At 46.7% G+C, this 21,629-nt stretch overlaps 1 protein-coding gene across 1 annotated transcript in view; it reads right to left on the minus strand.

Annotated features, from left to right (window-relative positions):
- LOC143929771 (uncharacterized) overlaps window positions 1-16,791 on the minus strand; it is a 49,944-nt gene extending 33,153 nt beyond the window's left edge. Inside the window, exons 1-7 of the mRNA XM_077453748.1 lie at window positions 16,740-16,791; window positions 16,259-16,634; window positions 14,538-14,768; window positions 12,888-12,996; window positions 5,479-5,585; window positions 3,632-3,731; window positions 2,402-2,565 (exon numbers count right to left, since the gene is read on the minus strand). Of these exons, the coding sequence (XP_077309874.1) occupies window positions 2,402-2,565; window positions 3,632-3,731; window positions 5,479-5,585; window positions 12,888-12,996; window positions 14,538-14,768; window positions 16,259-16,634; window positions 16,740-16,791 (1,139 nt within the window). The remainder of the gene's footprint in view (window positions 1-2,401; window positions 2,566-3,631; window positions 3,732-5,478; window positions 5,586-12,887; window positions 12,997-14,537; window positions 14,769-16,258; window positions 16,635-16,739) is intronic.
- Window positions 16,792-21,629: the final 4,838 nt, after the last annotated feature.

The raw sequence follows: 21,629 nt of genomic DNA on the forward strand, positions 1-21,629 counted from the left end.
CCTCCATAGCGATTTAGCTGCCCCGCAGGATCGCTGGACCAGGTGCTGTCTTGAGCGTTCCCCCTGTTTGCCTTGGAGATGCTGCAATTGCATAAAGCGTTTCACCAGCAACGCTGCCTGGGTGCTTCCACTGCACCCTCTGCCGTTTAAATGACTGCTGACTGGCGCCAGTTTTTGGAGGTCCGTCGCCCGGAAATGACGTCGGGATGCTCACGCCGGACTTCCGGTCCTGCGCAGTGATGCTGGAACGCACACCTGCATCCAGACATCACTGCATCAGAGAGATCCACACCGCCATCCGGAAACTCGATGCCCGAAAGTGACGCGGCGCTCCGGCGAACTTCCGGACATGCGCAGAAGTGCTGGAACACACGCCATCCACGTTCAGCACCGCTGCTAGGGAAAAGATGCAGCTCACCGCACTCCAACGAGCCCGGCGTTCTAGGTAAGGCAAAGCATAAATAGGGAGCAGCACTACTAGGACAACTCCCCTGTCCCTTGAGGCTGAAACAAAGTTTTCCTGAAAAAACTCCCGGTGCCCCTGGAGGTCGCGCGAGACTGTCACAGACCCTGTCTGCCCGAGTCCCAGGGAAAAAAATAATTCTGTAGAGAAAAAGGGGTCCCAGACCCCTCAGAAAAAAATAAAATGGAGAAACTTTGTTTCGCTGCCATCCTGTGGGAAACACAATCAAGAACTGAGGGTCCAAGGGAGGGGTGGGAACTTTTAAACTTGTTGATTGTGTTTCCTGTCAGGTGGACCAGTCATCTCAGGTGTGCCGTTCTGGAAGATGGAGAAAAAAAAAAAATAAAAACATTTGCATGAACTGACAAAAGTGTAGGTTATATATAAAGCAGACCTAGCGTCAGGCCCAAAAAAAGCACAAAAGCACAGCACTCATGACAACTTGCAAAGCCACAGAAATTCCCAGCTCAACTTACCAACCAGGCTAACCAACAGTATGCATTAAAAACAGGAGTTTAGTTTGCTCACATTTGCAAATACATGTACAAGCTACAGAGCCCTGTCAAGGCACAGTATTTTCTGTAGTCCTAACTCTAAATTTTGAAAGCCTCCACAGTGGAAGCACATGCATAATAAATGGACAGGTGAGCCTGGAGAGAGTCCACCCTCCTTAAAAAGGCACAGGGGTGCACTGCACAGCAAAGGTGTCCAGTATGTCCCCTCCATATTTCAACAGTACAAACGGCCCCTGCCCTCACCTTTAACAGGCCTTTACAATAATCAAACCAAAAATGTACCCGGCTCAACTTATCGACCAGCCTGCTAACCAAATTGTCTAGTCTAACAGTATGTGTTCAAAACTGTGGTCTAGTGTGCACACAAATAATGGAGTGCCTCAACAGGGCTCTGTAGCTTACGCATGCATTTGCAAAGGTGTGCAAATTAAACCCCTGTTTTTAATAAACTGTTAGACAGGACAATTCTGTTGGTTAGCAGAATGGTTGCAAGTTGAGCTGGGAATTTCTTTGGATTAGTTTTGCATGCATTGCCCTTCCATGTGCTCCTTACTGCGAAGACCAGTGATAGGTGAGGGCAGTGGCCATTTGTATTAATACTGTTAATACTTTTACTGTTCTCCAGGCTTCTGAAATTTATACTGTAGACAGACATTTGGTGACATGTTGTGAACATATCCTTGGTAAAAAAAAAAAAAAAAATGCACACCCTATCCCAAAAATATGGCTTTAAAGGAGAAGTTCACTTAAAAAAATAAAAAATAAAAAAAAACGAAATTAACTTTTTTGCGGGTAAAAAAAAATAAAATAAATAAATAAAAAAAAATGTGCATTGCATGGGCAGGCAGTTTCACTATGAAATACTACAGCACTCAACAGCACCCTGGTAGTTCACTGAAAACCGTAAGCGGACATCCGCAAAGTATGTCGGGACTTCTTGGTTCTTTCACAGAACTCTGTTCACTAAAGGTGAACTTATCATTTAAAGCTGAAATCCAGGATAAGCAAATTGTCTAAACAAAGCCACCATGGTTATTTTTACTTGAATCTTAGTGGGCCTTGCCTAATTTCTTCCAGATCAGAGTAGTAATCCAGGGTGACACTTTGTATCTGCAGGAGCTCCTTATAATAAAGACCAGTCACTGCTGCTCTTTCAACTTGTGCAGGGCGACTGGTCCCAACTCCACCCCCTCCTGCAGCCAGTCTTTAGGGGGTGAAGCCTGCTGGGTCACTCCCGCAGCTCTGCACAAAGCAAATTTATATTTTTTGAGGCCTTGATGAATCTTAATAAAAGTTGTGTGCCCAGAGTTCAGTTTTAAGTTATTCCTCCATTTCTTATACTCTACACACATCAACATGCACTGGTGTGGCTACGGCCTTATATTTCCTGTACTTATCATCACAGAAGTAACAAAATACTCACTCCAGATTCCGGTGTAGCCTGCTCAAGCCACTGTCATATCGTCCACTAAGAAACTTGAATATAGGATGCAGAAATTTGGCCACAGGACCAAAGCCATGGGTGGTGGACTCCTGACATCTACAGGTCCCTGGATTATCCAGTGGGTAGCCAAAATCCTCAAGAAACTACGAAGAACCAACAGTGTAAATGGACTGGATGGTATTAGCATTTTACTATAAATCAATTATTCTTTGTCTTTTTTAAAAGCACAGTTCTTGTTAAACTATTCTATAATCTTACCTAGGTAATATCTAGCAACATTTCAGGCCATAATACATTTTAAATGATTTTATTTTGCAGCCAATTAAAAGCTGAAATGAGCAGCGGCTGTTTAACGGCAGGGTCTTAAAACTCTTGTTCTGGGGTGTGCACCATCAGTGACCCCTAAACTGACCAAGCTGTCACTGACAGCTAACTATCAACTGCTGTCAAATTGGACGCCAATAGACATGGCTTCTCGATGACTTTAGCAATGTGCAGCCAAACAGCGATCAACGATTGGGAGCCCTGCACCTACCAGCTCTGGAGATCACAACCCAAGGGCTGCACAGTAACAGGATCACATGGTACTTCTGTACCATGCGATCTGGTGCAGGCAAACACACTGCATTTGTAACTTTTGGGGCATCATTAAAATGGACACCCGTTGCAGATCGCAACTGCAGTGCATTTTGAACGTGGTGTGGGAAACTTGCACAAACGTGGGTTTTCCCCCCATCACATTCTGCTGTAAATTGTCTCTTATGCAGTCAAAGCAGAGGTCATCATTACCAAACGCCAAGCATTGTTACATTCTTCAGGGCACAGGCCTCAAAAGCAGCCTAAAGCCAACATTGGAAAGTTTGACTTTAGACACATTTTAAACTAATTCAGTTCTCACAAATTTATAGCCTCTTCCACACCAGAGCAATTTTTACATTTGGCTATGGGCCCCTTAATTCAGTTATAATGGTCATTACTTCCAACATTTGTACATAAGTCTCCCCCCACAGTGCTACTGTGTTTTGACAGGGGGACAACACTCCAGCCATCGGCTGAGAGCACTGATCGGGAGTCGGTCGGCAGACCTTTTTCAGTTATGAGTTTCTATTGAACCGGCCGATGCCGCCTGGCATTTGGCCCCTGTGTACTAGGCTTTAGATATGATTACTAAACAGCTGACAAGTTAGCTTTGAACACAGAGTTTAAAACCTCATTAAACATTTTTGCCCGTTGTTGGAAAGCATCTGGGTCCACGGAGCAATCATGGATTGGAGACTTTCTGCGGATCTTGGGTAAGGGGCAGTGGTGTCTGCAGAGAGATATGGAAATGTTTCATCATCAATTACAATGAATTAGAAGACTACCAAAATTCAGATTTCCCATTTGCAAAAAAAATAAAAATTGATTAAAGTGCAATGCCAACAATTTTTTTTTTTATTATAAGTTGTTTTAGTGAGTAGTTACTATACAGTAAAAATAGCAGTGATGTCAAATCAAATATGTATTGACCATGTTTCATGTTGCACCTCAAATATGAAAAACATTGTCAGGTGAACTAAGCCTCTCTGATACCAGGGCTGCAGCATAGAAGCTTGTGCCCTGTGCTGGAACGTTGGGCATTACTCCACTGGCCATCAGAAAGGCTTTGTAGATCAATGCTTCCTGTGATGCAAAGCAGCAGCAGTCCTGGCTTCAGTATGGGCGTCGCTGGAGAGTGAAGTCCCATACTTCCTTTTCCCCATCATATGACAAGGGTAAAGAGCAATAGCTAGCCCCCTTAAGGCCTCCAGGCAGCTGGAAATCTAATCTCCCCAGTGCCCCACCTCCTTTAGTGCCCCCAAATCGTACACAGTGCCAAGCAGCTCTCAAGTGCCTCCAAAGCTTCCACCGTGCCCCCCAGATTCTATAGAATCCCCATACCTCCCATAATGCCTCCAAAATGTATACAGTGCCCATTGGCTACCATGCTGCCCTCATACCAAACAATGCCCCCCTCCAACCCTACATAGTGGCCTACAATGCCCCAGACCACCCCAGCCCTATTTCCTATAGTCCCCCTCCATCCCCCAGCCTACTAGAAACCCTCCAGTTCCTATAAAAGCACCAAACCTCCAAAATGCATCCCCCGACCCCCTGCAGAGACCCCAACCCCCTCCAGAACCCCTATCCCGAGCCCCCAACACAATTAAAAGGCTCCATTTTTTTTTTCCTGCTGACGCCATCAGAGCATTTTTTCCCCCTCCTAGTGACCACTTATAGCAGAAGGTTCCATCTCCTACTGACCAAACAAGTCCATGCTCACACAATAGCGCACAGACACTAAAGCGTTTTCCACTCACCATCAGTGCCAAAGTATTTTTACCTCCTAGTCTCTCTTCTGCTGGCAACCACTGACATGGCATATAGATGCTGGGACATTTTTTTACTTACTGATCACTGAAGCCAGAGCATTTTGTCCTATGCACTAACCACCAATGAATACTATGCAAGTATTTACACTACCTACCAAGGTATAACAACAATTACACTATCTGCAAAAGCATAAAATGAGCCTTTGCACTGACCATCCATATATGACAGGGAAGCACATTTAAATGACCACTAATGCACTTAAAGATACTGCAATAAAATGTAAGTAGTTTTATATAATTTTTTAATTTATTTTTTACTACCCAGACATCTAAATAGCCATTATCAGAGGTATAGCAGAGGTGAGAGACGCTGCCTTTAGGGATGCAATCTATTCTAAGTATTGGGTACGACAGATAGATGGCCAGGATGCCCCATCAAAATTTTGCCATTGAGCTTTGTACTTTGCAGTTACATTCCCGGCCCTAAAACTTCAGTTAATCCTGGAAAAGGGAAAGGCAAAAAACCCTTACCATGCTCCAACTGGCATCCCACAAAATTATATAGATCTATTTCAACTACTACCGATTTAGTCTAGGGTTACCAGAGACAAATGCCTTTACACTTCAATCCCATGGCCGTTGGCCCTCTGGTCTTCTGCTCTCCTGGCCCAGGACGTGGGCTGGCTTTTGATATTATGCATTTACACATCTGCTGGCCTAAAATTGATTGCAATGACACTGGCAAGAGAGTGGCCACACAAGTGGCGAAGTGGAAAAGCTTTGGAAGACAAAGCGTCCAGCAGAGAGGAAGCCTGCAAGACCATGAATAAGAAATACAAGCAATATACTCAGAGCCACCCAGGCAACATACGTGGGGGAGGGGTGGAGCTACACATTTTGAATACTGCCCAGAATTCCACTTTAAAATGGCAAGTGCAGTATTCACTGTCTGGCTATGTATTGGCAGCCGATTAGAAACCTATGAGTACACCCAAAACACACAAGTTGCCCTGCACACAAATCTGGCCTCAAACTTTGGCAAAGCAAGGAAACAAAATAAATGTAAATAGGTTAATACAGTGAAGGGAATTCAAGTGGTAGTATATACTGCTTGCACCTACAGGTTAGCTTATAATAAAGCTTATCTGTAAGAACAAGGAGTATCTCCTAAACATGCACTGATTAGCAGATACCCAGTGTTTCTGCCTCTGGTGACTTCAGCAGCCCATGCATTATAAATGTATAGCATACTTATGTTGTCCATTTAGAACCCTATGCCACACCCATGACTCCCGCATGCATGTGCAGGATTAACATCATGGCTTGGCGAATTTGAACGGCCAGAAGGAAGACTGGGAGAAGATGGAAGCACTGTCAGCTGTGACAGCGCACTAGGTGAGGTTTTCCCTTTAAGGCAAGTCTTTTATAACATTCTAGTACATATTACCTTGCAGGAGGATTTTTTTTGGTCCCAAAAGTTTGCTACCACTTTAACGGAGACTGGAGCAGACAGAGTTTGGATCAGGTTGCAGATGTGCATGACAACCAATCAACTTCTAGATTTAATTTTTAAAGCTCAACATAAAGTGTATGTTCCCCTTTTCAGAAAAAGTAAAAAGGTAAACCATGCATTGGCAGGCTGAATGTACCCACATTGATTGCTCTGTCAACTTGGATACAACCAGCCTGTCATTTTACAATCGAGGATCCCTAGTGGCCATTATAACTGCTAACAGTAATAACTGTTTTCGTAGCAGCAGTGGCTCTCCCACCCAGAAAACACAATGGCTCTGTGAGGTATCTCCAGTCAGTTGCAGGGGGTTGCAGGAAAGAAAATCACTCCATCTATGGCTGGCTTTAATCCCTGCGATTCTCCTTTCAGCAACGCATCCGGGACAAACCAGAGTGATATTGATTGGCCTGCACCGGCACAAAGCATTCTTCTGATCCATCCCAAAAGTGCTGCAGAGGCATCCTACAACCTTTTAACTCTCCAGAGCATCTGCGGTGGTGTACCTCTATGCTCAAAAAAGTTTTGCGTTCCAGCTCCAATAATAACCTTTCTTGATCATACATCACGGGACACAGGAGCTTCATTACATAGTGGGTTATATAGGCACCTTTGGTGATTGGACACTGGCTAACCCCAATTAAGGAGAATTCCTCCCCTATATAACCCCTGCCATATGGGAGACACCTCCGTTTTTTCGCCAGTGTCTAAGGTGGTTGGTCACGTAAAACATGTGCTATGAAGAAAGCTCTATGCAGGTCCCTGCAGGGGTCTAAGGGCTATGATAACCGGATCCATATCTCGGGCCGATATTTTGAATCCCAAGATGATGATATGGTACCCGGGCCTCGTCATCCGAAGAAACAAGATTTTGCCCGCAAGTCCTTTCCTTTGGAAGACTGGGCTCTAGGAAAACCAGACTTGGTGTACTATTTAAACAGTGGCCCGAAAGTTTCTGGCAGAGTCTTTTACAAGATCCAGGTAAGAGGTTCCTCTGAGAAGGAACTCAAAAAATCCTGAAGGTTGGCACAACTCTGCCCGCCGTGATGGGTGAAGGTTGGAATCTGTTTCAGCAGTTCCTGCGGCGGGGACAGGTAAGAGAAGTTAATCCTATATAAAATCATATATTATGGATTTCTTCATGTGAGCAGTTGGATGTCTTACCTGGTTGCCGCCACTAGAGGCAGTAAGAGCAGCCCGATACATACTTAGATGCCTTTTCAGTATACACGCTTAGTGAAGCCAGTCTCCGGATGGCTCACATCCTCCGCTGCAGACTCTGCCACAATACAGGTAAAAAAAAAAAAAAAAAAAAAAAAAGAGTTCCCATGTAGTCTGGGGGTCCCGCACAGCTCAGTAGGTGGTCCGCTTCCTCCCCCTCGGACGCCGGCAGTCCTCGTGCACGCACGTTCCCTCGTGCACGCAGGTGTCAAAGCGGCAATTTTAAAAGCTCAGAAAGCCAGGGAGCTGTAAGTGGATGACACAGAGCCGTGGGCAGTAAGCATCCTAAGGGGTTGGATCCAGGCAAACCTAAGACACCTACACAGCATCACGTTGTACAATTTAAGCATAATTGTTTATTGTGAGACTTGTAGCACAACAGTGATTGCACTTTTGTACTAGTACCTCTGCTTTGTAGCTTAGGACTATGTCTCCTCGTAAGAGGGTCTCAGGGGGAGGTAACAAGGGCACTAGTAAATCACCTAAAGATGCCTGTAGATTACCATCCCCCCCATGCAAGATTGGAGCCAGCCTCACAGGATGAGTCAGTGCCCCTGTCAGGTTTTGCAGCCTCTCCTAATATTTCAGCCCCAGCGTATGTCACTGAAGACTGCCTTAAGGCTACATTGGAGGGTTTTGAAGGGAGAATTATGAATTTTATTTCTGCTTCCCTGAAGAATAGCAGAAAAAGGGGTAGATTGCCTCCCTCTGCTGAAATTCCTCTTTCAGGTGACACCACTGACAATGAGGAGAGAACCCCATCATGGGATAGGGATCAAGAGCGGTCAGATGAATCAGAGGAAAGAGTTCCCTCCTCCCAGGTACTCAGAAAGCAGGTTAAACATTACACTGAATTGGTGCGCAACACTTTCAGAATGCCCGCTGCTGAGGCTGCTACATCCTCTGTTTCTTCCCTGGGGGTCAGGAGAATCCCACAGACTGCCTTTCCCTTTCCAATTCATCCCTTAATGGATAAATTGTTGTATGAGGATTGGGGACATCCCGATAAACTGTTTACTCCACCTAAAAGGTTTTCTATGCTTTATCCTCTGGAGGAAACTTTCACCAAGAAATGGGGGGTCCCATCTGTCGATGCGGCTGTTTGTTGAATAAAAACCTTTGGATAATGCTCAGGTATTTAAGGATCCAACTGATAAGAAGCTGGAAATGTTTTTGAAAGCCTCCTTTTCCATGGTTGGTGCTGTAGTGCAACCTACAGTCGCAACTGTGGGGGTGTCAGTTCCTCAAGGAACAGATTAAGCAGATGCTTGGCCTTCTTCCCAGTGAGGAAGTGGAGAATTATGCAGAAATTCTTCAAATTCTGTGTTTTATGATTGATGCGATTTTGGATTCTGTCCAACAAGCATCTCGTTTGTCTCTCCTGTTGGTACACATGCGAAGGGCCCTATGGCTAAAAAAATTGGGCAGCTGAGCGGTCGTGTAAAAAATATTTGACTGGGTTCCCGTTTAAAAGGGAACGCTTATTTGGGGAGGAATTGGATGAATTCGTCCAAAAGATTACAGGGGTAAATCTACTATCCTACCAAATCAAAAAGAACAAACGTCCATCATTTAGGCATTCTCTTTTTCCCGGAGCATCAAGCTGTAATCAATGGCGACAGCCTTCCCAACCTCCCTCTAGAGGAAAGGCCCAAGGTCACGCCCAGGGGCAGAAAGACTTGGGGCGAAAGCCTGCCAAGCAGAGCCCAAAAGCTTCCTTGTGGAAGCGGCCGAGTGGGGGGGGGGGGGGGGGGGGGAAACGGGAGGCTCCTGCAGTTTGCAGAAGCCTGGCGGGAAGAGATGATTCGGGACAAATGGGTAACCTCAATATCTCTGGGCTACAAACTAGAGTTCCAGGAGATTCCACCATCTCGCTTCCTATGGTTAAGGATCCCTTAAGGATCCAGTAAAGCAAAGACCACTACTTCTTGCCTTAGATCACTTACTATCCCAGGGGTTGATAGTGGAAGTGGACCCAAAAGAACAGGGTTCAGGTTTTTACTAAAATCTCTTCAATGTTCCAAAGCCAAATGGAGATGTCAGACCTATCCTGGATCTAAAGGATTTGAACCAGTTTTTGCACATTCGGTCTTTCCGAATGCAGTCAATACGCTCTGTGGTCTCTTCCCTGCAAGGGGGAAGAGTTTATGGCATCGATATCAAGGATGCATATCTTCATGTGCCAATATTTCCCGCACACCAAAAAGGTATCTAAGGTTCGCGGTAGATCAGCGCCATTTTCAATTTGTGGCCCTGCCTTTTGGTCTCGCTACAGCTCGAGTCTTTACAAAGATTCTATACCCTCTCTTGGCAAACCTAAGAGCTCAGGGTATAACAGTGATAGCTTAGCTAGACGATTTGCTACTCAAAGCAAACAGTAGCGCTCTTGAACCACAGTGTTGTCAAAACATTAGAACACCTAGGTTGGATTATAAACGTAGAAAAGTCGTCCCTGCAGCCTACCAGGTTGGAGTATCTGGGCATAATCGACACCGCTCAGGGCAGGGTGTTTCTACCGAGGCCAAAGGCCATGGCTATAAGGGCTCTGGTGAGCCTAATACTGAGCAGAAGGACTTCCCCCATTTGGCTGTGTGAAAATGCTCGCCTTCTTCGAGGCCATTCCATTCGCCCAGTTTCACTCAAGGCCTTTGCAGAGATGCATACTTGCAGCTGGGAACAAGAAGCCCCAGGCCTTGGACCTTCCTATGCGTTTATCCCCAGGGATACACAGGAGTCTCGTTTGGTGGTTACAGACCAAGAATCTGCTGAAAGGCAAAAAAACTTTTCTTCCCCTTCCATGGAAGATTTTAACTACAGATGCCAGCCTGACAGGCTGGGGAGCAGTGTTTGAAGAAGTATGCACGCAGGGGAAATGGTCTGCGACCGAAAAACTACTGCCCATAAATATTCTGGAAATTCGGGCAGTTTATATGGCCCTCATGAACTGGTCCTACAGACTACAGGGTCACCCTGTTAGAGTAGTCCGACAATGCCACAGCTGTGGCTTGTATCAATCACTAGGGTGGCACCAGAAGTCTGGATGCACAAAGATGAATCACATACTTGCTTGGGCGGCGAGGCATGTTCCATGCCTTTCTGCAGTCTTCATTCCAGGAGTGGAAAATTGGCAAGCAGACTTTCCAAGCCGCCAACCGTTATGCCCAGGAGAATGGGCTCTACAACCCCGACATATTTCAGACCATAGGTCACAAATGGGGCACTCCAGATGTAGATCTGTTTGCGTCCAGATACAACAGGAAGCTGGACAAGTTTGTATCAAGGACAAGGGATGTATTTTCTCAGGGGTCAGATGCTGACAATTCCCTGGGATCGGTACAATCTAATTTATGCTTTCCCACCATACCCGCTTCCTGGGAAGAGTCAAAAGAGAAACAAAGTCGGTTCTTTTGGTAGCCCTGGCTTGGCCCAGGCGCCCTTGGTACGCAGAGATCATGAAGATGGCAGTAGGCAGGTCTTGGATCCTTCCACTCCGGTCAGATCTGCTCTCGCAGGCTCCAATTTTCCATCCTGCTTTACACAGTCTGAATTTAACAGTTTGGCTGCTGAGACCAACATTCTGAGAGACCGTGGACTCTCGCAGTCAGTCCTTTCTACTCTGGTCAATGCCAGAAAGCCGGCCTCCAGGCTTATTTACTACAAAATCTGGAAGGCATTTGTTTCCTGGTGTGAACCCAGGGGATGGCATCCTAGAAAGTATGTCATTAGCAGGATCTTGGCTTTCCTCCAGTCAGGCCTAGAAATAAATTTGGCCGTAAGCACTATCAAGGTTCAGATTTCAGCCTCGTCAGTGTTTTTCCAGAAGCCACTTGCATCACATTCTCTTGTCCGGACTTTTATTCAGGGGGCCATGCGGTTAAGGCCGCCAGTCAAACCTCCGGTATGCCCATAGGATCTGAATTTGGTTCTCACGGCATTGCAGGGACAACCATTTGAACCATTGCATCAGGCTTCGTTCGACAAAAAAATTAGTTTTCTTGATAGCCATATCCTCACCATATCCTCGGCTAGAAGAGTGTCAGAGCTGGCAGCTCTTTTGAGCAAGGAACCTTATCTAATTATTCATAAGGACTGAGTAGTGATGCGTCCTAATAGGTCCTTTCTACCCAAGGTGGTTTCAGGATTCCATTTGAATCAAGATGTAATCCTACCATCCTTTTTTCCAGATCCACAGTCCGCCGAAGAGTCTTTGCCCACTCTAGATGTGGTAAGGGCAATCAGTATCTATCACCAGGCAACTTCTCAGATAAGAAAGACTGATTATTTTGCCAGAAGGCCCTAAAGAGGGCCAAGCGGCATCAAAATCCACTCTCTCAAGATGGATTAGACAAGTTATTCTTCAGGCCTATAGTGTAAAGGGGAAGAGTCCTCCTTTTCAAGTGAAAGCGCACTCAACTAGGGCTGTAAGTGCTTCTTGGGCAGTGCATCACCAGGCCTCCCTGGCTAAGATCTGTAAGGCTGCGACTTAGTCATCAGTCCACACATTCACCAGATTTTATCAGGTGGATGTCAGAGGGCAAGAGGATACTGCCTTTGGGCGCAGTGTACTGCAGGCTGCAGTTTAGATCCTCTGGTCCATGGCGGTCTATAATTCTGATCTGTCTCCCTCCCCTCAAACTGAGCATTGGATTGGGACATCCCACTATGTAATGAAGCTCCTGTGTCCCATGATGTATGATCAAGAAAATGACCAGTTACACTTACCGGTAACAGGGTTTTCTAGGAAATCTTCCAGGACGGCACACCTGAGAGATGACTGGTCCACCTGACAGGAAACAAACAACAAGTTTAAAAGTTCCCACCCCTCACTCAGACCCTCAGTTATGGCAAAGGATAGACCCATACCAGTGTCAGAGGGAACATTCTGAGGAGTGAATACACCACAACAACAAAACAAGGGTAGGGAAGTAGGCCTGCCGTCCTGGAAGATTTCCTAGAAAACCCGTTACCGGTAAGTGTAACTGGTCATTTTCTCCAGCCATCTTCCAGGACGGCACACCTGAGACGATGAGCAAGAGGTTCAGGCCTACCTTAGGGCGGGACAACCGCTTGTAGGATCTTCCTGCCAAATGCCAAGTCCTGAGGGGACAACACTCCACTCTGTAGTGCCTCAGAAATGTCCTATGGCTCCTCCACGTTGCTGCCCTACAGATCTGGTCGATTGAGGCACCTGCCCATTTCTGCCCAGGAGGTCGCCATGGATCTGGTTGAATGTGCCTTAAGGTGGGCTGGCACTGGTCTGCCTGCCTATAAGCAATAGTTATGGTCTGACACATCTAGCTTTCGTTGGCTTAGAAGCTTGTAGACCCTTTCTCTTCCCCGGGAAGGCGATTAGTAAGTGACTGGATCTCCTAAAGTCTCTCACTCTTTCCAAGTATGCTAGGAGACAGCGCCTGACATCTAAGAGATGGAACCTTTCCTCTTCATTGTTCTTAGGATTCTGGCAGAAGGACAGGAGAATAATCTCTTGCGTTCTGTGGAACAAAAGACTTTTGGCAAATAAAGAAGATCCTGAGTGAGGATTACCCTATCCTCTAGGATACACAAAACACAAAAATGGCTACTAGGATACACAAAATGGCTCTTTAATCTAAAGAGCCTGTATATCACCCACCCTTCTGGACGTGGTAATGGCCAGAAGGAAGGCCAACTTAAATGATAAAAGTCTAACAGAAATTTGAGCCACCGGCTCAAAGGGCCCCTTTGTTAGGGCATCTAACACCAGGGATAGGTCCCACGGAGGGCAACTGACTAGGGGTTCTTGTCCTAGCCTCCTGTCAAAAAAACACAGACAGGGCTGCCACCTGGACCTTGAGAGTGCTAACTGCCAATCCCTGGTCCACCCCCTCTTGAAGAAAATCTAGGATGGTAGGTATCATCTGGAGAGCCCCCTCCTTAGACTGCAACCAATGGGAGAAAACTTTCCAGACCTTTGCATAAATTCTCCTGGTGACTCCCTTTCCACTAAGGAGAAGAGTGTCTATCACTCTCTCCGAGCAACCCCTGTCACAGAGGATTTCCCTCTCAAGAGCCATGCTGTCAGAGAGAGATGGTCCGGGTCGGGGTGAAAGACTGGACCCTGGATGAGTAGGTCTCGTACTGGCAGGTGCAGCGGGGGAGCTACTGAGCGGTTCTGAATGGTGGGGAACCAAACCCTCTTCGGCCACCAGGGTGCTATCAGCACCAGGTCTGTCCTTGACTGAGCCAACTTCTGTAGAACCCTGGGAATGAGTGCCAGTGGCGGAAAGGCATAAGCCAGCCTGAAATCCCACATCTGTACTACCCCCTCTGCTCCCTGTTCCTTGTAAAGGGAGAAAAATCTGCGGACTTTCACATTCCCCCGGGAAGCGAATAAATCTATTTCTGGCCTGCTGAAATGACTGCACACTAGTGCAAAAACCTCTTTGTTCAACCCCCATTCTCCCTGAAGGATGGGTTGTCTGCTTAGAAAATCTGCCTGAAGATTGAGCGACCCTTTTATATGAAATCGCTGAAAGTGAAAGGATCTTCCCTTCGGCTTCCAGTAGGATCTGCTGCGCTAACTTCCTCAGTCTGCCTGACCTTGTCCCCCCTTGGTGGTTCAGGTAGGCAACCGTGACCAGGTTGTCTGAGAGGACCTGTACCTCTGCCCTGAAGCTGCTCTTGGAAGTAGCTTAGCGCCCTGCCTACCGCCAGAAGCTCCCTGAAATTGGAGGACTCCCTGGTCTGGCTGCGGTTCCAGGACCCCTGGGTATACCGGTCTCCCAGATAAGCCCCCCAACTCCAAGCGCTAACGTCCGTGGTTAGAACCAGTGGGTCTACCTGGGACCAGGGGCAACCCTTCGACATATTGTCTGAGTCGAGCCACCACCGTAGAGAGAGCGCGACCTCTTCTGTGAGCGACACTCTTTTCTCCAGTGTTTTTCTTCCTCCCCACGAGGCAAGCAGGAAGGCCTGGAGCTGCCGAGAATGGAGCTGCGCCCAAGTCACTGCCGGCATACAAGAGGTCATGAGACCCAGCAGTCTCATGATATACCTCAGGGAGGCTTCTTCCTCTTCGAGAAGGGCGATGACTGCATTCTGGACTTTCGCTACCTTTTCTGTTGGCAAGCATACCCTCTGTGCCTGTGAGTCTATCAGGTAGCCTAGATAAAGCTTCGACTGAGATGGAGTCAGAGAAGACTTTTCCCGACTGACCATCCAACCCAAGGTCTCCAGGGTCCGTAGCACCGTGTCCCTTTCTCTAGAAGTCTGCGCCTGATCCACACTGTAGACCAGCAAATCGTCCAGGTAGGGTATCAAACCTATTACCTGGAGATGCAGGTATGCTACCACCTCAGCCATTACCTGCGTGAAAACCCTTGGACTGGTCGCCAGTCCAAAGGGGAGTGACCCGAATTGCCAGTGTTCTACCTTCTGCTGCATGCGTATCGCGAAGCGTAGGTATTTCTGGTGTTCTGGAGCAATGGGTATGTGTAAATATGCGTCTTTCAGGTCCAGAGTGACCATAAAAACTCTTGCCTGAAGATGCTTCCTTACAGAATACTTTCCATTCTGAACCTCTTGTGTAATAAGTAACGGTTGAGTCCTCTCAAATTTATTATTATCAACCGAAACTTGCCCGAGGGCTTCGGAACCAAAACACGTGGGAGTAAAAGCCCTGGTGTGGAGGGGGGACAGCTGAAACTCTAGTCTGTACCCCTCTCTTAAGAGGCTTAAAATATATGGACTCTAACCTCCTCCCACTCGGAAAGGAACCTGCAGAGCCTTGCGCCTACCTTTACGGTGGCGTCATTTGGCTTCCTTATGGGAAGACCCGGAAAAAAGGATTGCACTCTTTTCCTTTCCTTTTCCAAGACCCCACTTCTTCCTCTGGTCACTTCTCCCCTTATGTTGAGCTTTTGACTGGGGGCCACGAAAAATTCTTTTGCCCCTTTCCCTTTTGGGCTTCACCGGGAACTTTCCCCTCTCAGTGGACTGGGATAGGACCCGATCCAGACCCGAACCAAAGAGCAGGGAGCCCTCAAAAAAGGGAATCCCGCATAGACGAGATTTAGACGTGAAGTCCCCGTCCCAGGTTTTTACCCATAGGGCCCTCCTAGCAGAGTTTAGAAGTGCCGCTGACTTGGCTGTGGTTCTGACAGTTTCCACTGCTGCATCTGCCACATACGCTACTGCTCTGCTGATTACTTCCAGCGAGTCTACAATTTATTTAGCCCCTTTGCTACGCAAGACGTGTTCCATTAATCTGCCAAGCCGTCTGCATTTCTGGCTACACAGGCGGAGGCTAGATCGGGAGCAATTGCCGCCGCATTCGCCTCCCAAGCCCTCCTGAGTAATCTCAGACTTCTTGTCCATCTGGTCCTGAATACTTCTGGAATCCTCAAAGGACAGATCGGACCTTTTGGATACCTGTGCTAGGGCTGTGTCCAAACGAGGAGTCTTAAACTTTTCTTCCTCCTCGTCCTTAAAAAAGGACACCTTCTCTTCCAGGCCTTTAGCCTAAGAAACTTACGCTCAGGTTCTTTCCATTCCCTGAGGATTATATCCTTCAGGGACTGATGAACAGGAAAGGTTCTGGCCTGTAACTTTCCTAGGCCTCTATACACCCTATCCTGGGCTGATACCTGAGCAGAGGGTACTTGTATATCCTCTGAGGCATAAATGGCTTTTAATAAGCCCTCCATGTCCTCTGCCAAGAACAATAGACCCCCAGGCTTAGCCTCCCCCTGGCTATCCTGGTCCGAATCCTCCTACCCAGTACTAAACTCTGGGACCTGACCTTCCTCCACCTTAGATAGAAAGGAGACTTGGCCCTGGGAACCTTCCATGTAGGACGTGGATAAGTCTTCCTGTGAGTGAGGGGTATCTCTACCAGAGGGACCCTCATCCCGACCTTTCTCCAGTGTAGTCCGGAAGGACTGGAGGGTGGCTAACATTTCTGACTGCAAGGCACGACACTCCTTCACTACCTGAGCGGTCTCCTTGCCTGCGAGCTTAAAAATGCACTCATCGCAAAATGGCTTGCTGTGGTCTTGTGATAGTTTAGAGTTACAATAACCACAGCGCCTGGACTTGGATGTATCATTTCCATTGGACCTACTGGCTGACCCCTGGGCAGAGCCTTCGGTCCCTGGAAACAGTAAAAAACAAACAGTTAGCTACTCACGTCCTTAAAGGGGAAGGGGGGTCTGCCTCAGAGTACCCTGCCCCTACATTATACAGCCGGATCACTCACCCCCTGTGGCGACCTCACTGGCTGTCTGCTCAGACGCACCTTCCATGTCCATGGCGGTTTTGCTGTCCTGCAGGATCACTGACTCTGGACCAGGTGTTGTCTTGAGCGTCCCCTCCTGCTTGCCTGTTGGAGTGATATGGCCGTGGGCTTGGATTGAGCACTCTTGAGCCTCACACCCTGCCAGTGCTGCCTGGGTGCTTTTCACTGCACCCTCTGCAGCATTTTCCGGTAATTGGCGCCATTTTCTGGAAGTCAGCCACACGGGAAATGACGTCGGGCACTCGCGACAGACTTCCGGTCATGCGCAGTGATGCTGGAACGCACGCAATTCGCGTCCAGCCATCGCTGCCACAGAGGAAGTGGAAGCTCCACTGGTGAATGGCGCCATTTTCTGGAAGTCCGACGCCTGGAAGTGACGTCGGGCGCTCGTGGCGGACTTCCGGTCATGTGCAGTGGCGCTGGAATGCACGCCATTCACATCCAGCCACCGCTGCCATAGTGGAGGAAGATGAAGCTCACCGCACTCCACCAACGCAACTGGAACCAGCGATCCCCTTTTAGGTAAGGGCAAACAGTACAGACTGGGAGCAGTGCTACCAAGGACAACTCCCCTGTCCTGCGAGCCTGCTATTAGTTTCCCTAGTAACCGGGAAGATTACCCCTAGGCGGCACCTGGCCTCGGAGCTCACTTGAGACTACCACAGACCCCCTGTCTGCTCAAATCTCCAAGCCTGGGGAAAAATTCTTGAGGAAAAGGGTCCCAGACCCCACCAGTTAAAAAAAAAAAAAAAAGGGGAGAAACTTTGTTTCGCTGCCACTTGTGGGAAACACAATCAAGAAATGAGGGTCTGAGGGAGGGGTGGGAACTTTTAAACTTGTTGTTGATTGTGTTTCCTGTCAGGTGGACCAGTCCAAGATGACTGGAGAAAATAGGATTTTTATATACAGCTTACCTGTAAAATCATTTTCTTGAGAGTACATCATGGGACACATCGCTCCTGTCCTTGGGTTTTACGTGGTTTCTTATTGCTTTGCTACAAAACTGAGGTGCCTCCCATATGGGAGGGGTTATATAGGGGAGGAATTTGCCTTAATTGGGGTTAGCCAGTGTCCAATCACCAAAGGTGCCTATATAAGCTTCTGTGTCCAGTGATGTACTCTCAAGAAAAGGATTTTACAGGCAAGCTGTATATATAAATTCTATTTTTGTTTCTTCTAATAGATGGAGCGATCTCCTTCCTTGACCCCATAGTTGCGTGGGGCGATCTCCTTCCTTGACCCCATAGTTGCGTGGGGCGATCTCCTTCCTTGACCCCATAGTTGCGGGGGGCGATCTCCTTCCTTGACCCCATAGTTGCGGGGGGCGATCTCCTTCCTTGGCCCTATAGTCCTGGAAGAGTGGCTGAGGAACATCAGGGGGGAGGTGTCAAACAAGTAGCATAGATCTTCATCCTGCTCCATGTGCCTGTACTTTGCTACTGCCATCATCCTATATCCAGGTTATAGCTCTGTAATGGTGCAGCACAGGGTGGAGGTGATGCTCAGATATGTGCGTGGTTGATGAGTAAATTCACTATTGACTTGGTTTAAAAGTGACTGAAAGATCAGGGCAGTGTTGTCCCTTAAAAGCACATTCTTGTCTGTATTCCCCCCCCCCCCCCCCAACTTTAGACTACAAGCGGATAGTATTACAATCCTAAATTAAGCAAGACCCCTTATTCCATTTTTAGCTTTCATAAATGTTTATCACAAAGAATAAAGTGCTTTTACTTTTTAAATATGGAACTGGAGTCTAAAAATTAAAAAAGGTTTCGATTTTGAGGCAGGGGAAGGCAACCTGCTCTCAGATCGCTGATGGCACGCCCCAGCGTTTTTCAGCTTTGCATTCCAGTACTGCTTACCGCATCTGCGTTCCCTCTGTTGGGCAGTGGATCACCTGCCAACAGTGTAATGCCAACAAAGTGGCTGGGGCAGCACCTGGGAGGGAGGCAGCAAAGCAGGAGCTGGTACTGGGGCAAGTAAAACCATTGAACCCTATAGGAGGCATTTTGCTATGCCGACACCAACCATGGGGGCATTTTGCTGCATCAATACCAGTCCTCGGATTTATTTGTTGCCACCAATCCTGAGATTTTGCTGCACCAACACCAACCACCGGGGTATTTTGCTGCACTGACACTAATCCTGTTTTTTTTTACTGCACCAAAAACAACCCTGGGATTTTTTGTTTTCTGCACCGACACTAATCCTGAGATTTAATGCTGCACTGACACCAATCCTGGGAAAATATTTTCCTGTACTAGGTCTAATCCTGGGATTTTACAGCACCAAGACCAATCTTAGATTTTTTTTGTTTATTGCATTGAAACCAATCCTGGGAAGGTTGACATCAACCAGGTAGTTTTGTTGCACTGACACTAACCCTAGGTTTTTATTTTTTTATTTGTTGCAATGACACCAATCTATGTGTATTTTGCTGCACCAGCCCATGTATAATTTGTGGTTTGACACCAATTCTGGGGGTTTATTAGTACAGTCACTGACAACATTATTGGCAGCCACCGATTGTGAAACCATTTAAATTTTTGATCTTTGCAAGCTGTTGACTATACGCCAAATTTAACAGTACAGTAACCTTGTTCAGTTATTACCATTATTTCACCACAACTTACTATACTTTTCCTTTCATGATGAACATGAAGTAGACATGCTTTTATAAATTCCTCACAACATTTTTTAAACAGTTAGGCTCAAAATGTTGCCTACCCATAAATTAAATCATACCACAAACTTATTTTTAGATTGTTTTACAGGGCTCTTTTAGACAGGCATTGAATTATAAAGTCTTAAAGCATATTAACCACTTTCAGACCGGACCATTTTGCTGGTAAATGACCAGAGGTCTTTTTACAATTTGGCACTGCGCTGCTTTAACTGGTAATTGCGCGGTCATGCAATGTTGTACCCAAACAAAATTTGCGTCCTTTTCTTCCCACAAATAGAGCTTTCTTTTGATGGTATTTGATTGCCTCTGCGATTTTTATTTTTTGCGATATAAACGTAAAAAGACCGCAAATTTTGAAAAAAAATGATATTTTCTACTTTTTGTTATTAGAAAAATCCAATAAACTCAATTTTAGTCATACATTTAGGCCAAAATGTATTCAGCCACATGTCTTTGGTAAAAAAAAAAGTCAATAATTGTATATTTATTGGTTTGCGCAAAAGTTGTCACATCTACAAACAAAGGTACGTTTTCTGAAATTTACGCAGCTTTTAGTTTACGACTGCCTATCTCATTTCTTGAGGTGCTAAAATGGCAGGGCAGTACAAAACCCCCCCAAATGACCCCATTTTGGAAAGTAGACACCCTAAGGAAATTGATAAGTGGCATGTTGAGCCCATTGAATATTTTATTTTTTTGCCTCAAGCGATTGAATGACAAAAAATATTTGTTTTTTTTTGTTTTTTTGTTTTACACAAAGTTGTCACTAAATGATATATTGCTCACACATGCTATGGGCATATGTGAAATGACACCCCAAAATAAATTCTGCTGCTTCTCCTGAGTACGGGGATACCACATATGTGGGACTTTTTGGGAGCCTAGCCGCGTACGGGGCCCCGAAAACCAAGCACCGCCTTCAGGCTTTCTAAGGGCGTAAATTTTTGATTTCACTTCTCACTACCTATTACAGTTTTGAAGGCCATAAAATGCCAAGATGGCACAAAACCCCCACAAATGACCCCATTTTAGAAAGTAGACACCCCAAGCTATTTGCTGAGAGGCATGTTGAGTCCATGGAATATTTTATATTTTGCCACAAGTTGCGGGAAAATTACAAACTTTTTTTTTTTTTTTTTTTCACAAAGTTGTCACTAAATGATATATTGCTCACACATGCTATGGGCATATGTGAAATGACACCCCAAAATAAATTCTGCTGCTTCTCCTGAGTACGGGGATACCACATATGTGGGACTTTTTGGGAGCCTAGCCGCGTACGGGGCCCCGAAAACCAAGCACTGCCTTCAGGATTTCTAAGGGCGTTACAGTTTTGAAGGCCATAAAATGCCAAGATGGCACAAACCCCCCCCAAATGACCCCATTTTGGAAAGTAGACACCCCTAAATTTAGGGGTACACTAGTGAGACTAGGTAATGGCGGGTGCCCTGAAACTATAAAAAAAAATAACTAACCAACCAGCGTCACCTGTAACAGTTATATGGTGATCACTGGTGAAAGGGTTAACTAGGGGGCAATCAGGGGGCTTTATGCGGTAGTATATGGGGGTCCCTGGCGCTATAAAAAGCTGCGGCGAACCTAAATACCTACCTGCCTAACTAGCGTCACCTGTGACACTAATACAGCGATCAGAAAAACGATCGCTTATTAGGCTGGGTTCACACTGGAGCGATGTGGGAACGCCACGAATGCGCGGCGGGTTCCCGCATCACATGCCTCCCGGCGGCAGTTCACACTGCCCTATGCGAACTGCTGGGAGTGTCAGTGAAATGTTAATGACACCCCCAGATCAGTTCGCATATCGCAGTGCGATCTGCAAACTCGGATCGCATGGTGTGAATACCCATGCGATCCGATTCTGCTGCGGACCAAAAAAAGGGTCCCGTGCGAGTTTGCGGCGGGTGCGGCGGGTGCGACACGAATTCAGCCATACTATCTGTATGGCTGAACTCGAATCGCACAGAGATCGGATGCGATTTGCACTGCAGTGCGGTGCGAATCACATCCGTTCTCATAAACCGCTGCAATGTGAACCCAGCCTTAGTGACACTGGCGACGGGGGGTGATCACGGGGTTAAACCTTTATTGGGGGGGTTAGGGGGGTACCTTAGAACTAAAGGGGGCTAACCCTAACTGCCCTAACA

This window comes from Lithobates pipiens, unplaced genomic scaffold (genome assembly GCF_037356315.1).
Source record: "Lithobates pipiens isolate NorthernLeopardFrog02 unplaced genomic scaffold, aLitPip1_a1.2 Scaffold_25, whole genome shotgun sequence".
In the NCBI taxonomy this organism is placed as follows: Eukaryota; Metazoa; Chordata; class Amphibia; order Anura; family Ranidae; genus Lithobates; species Lithobates pipiens.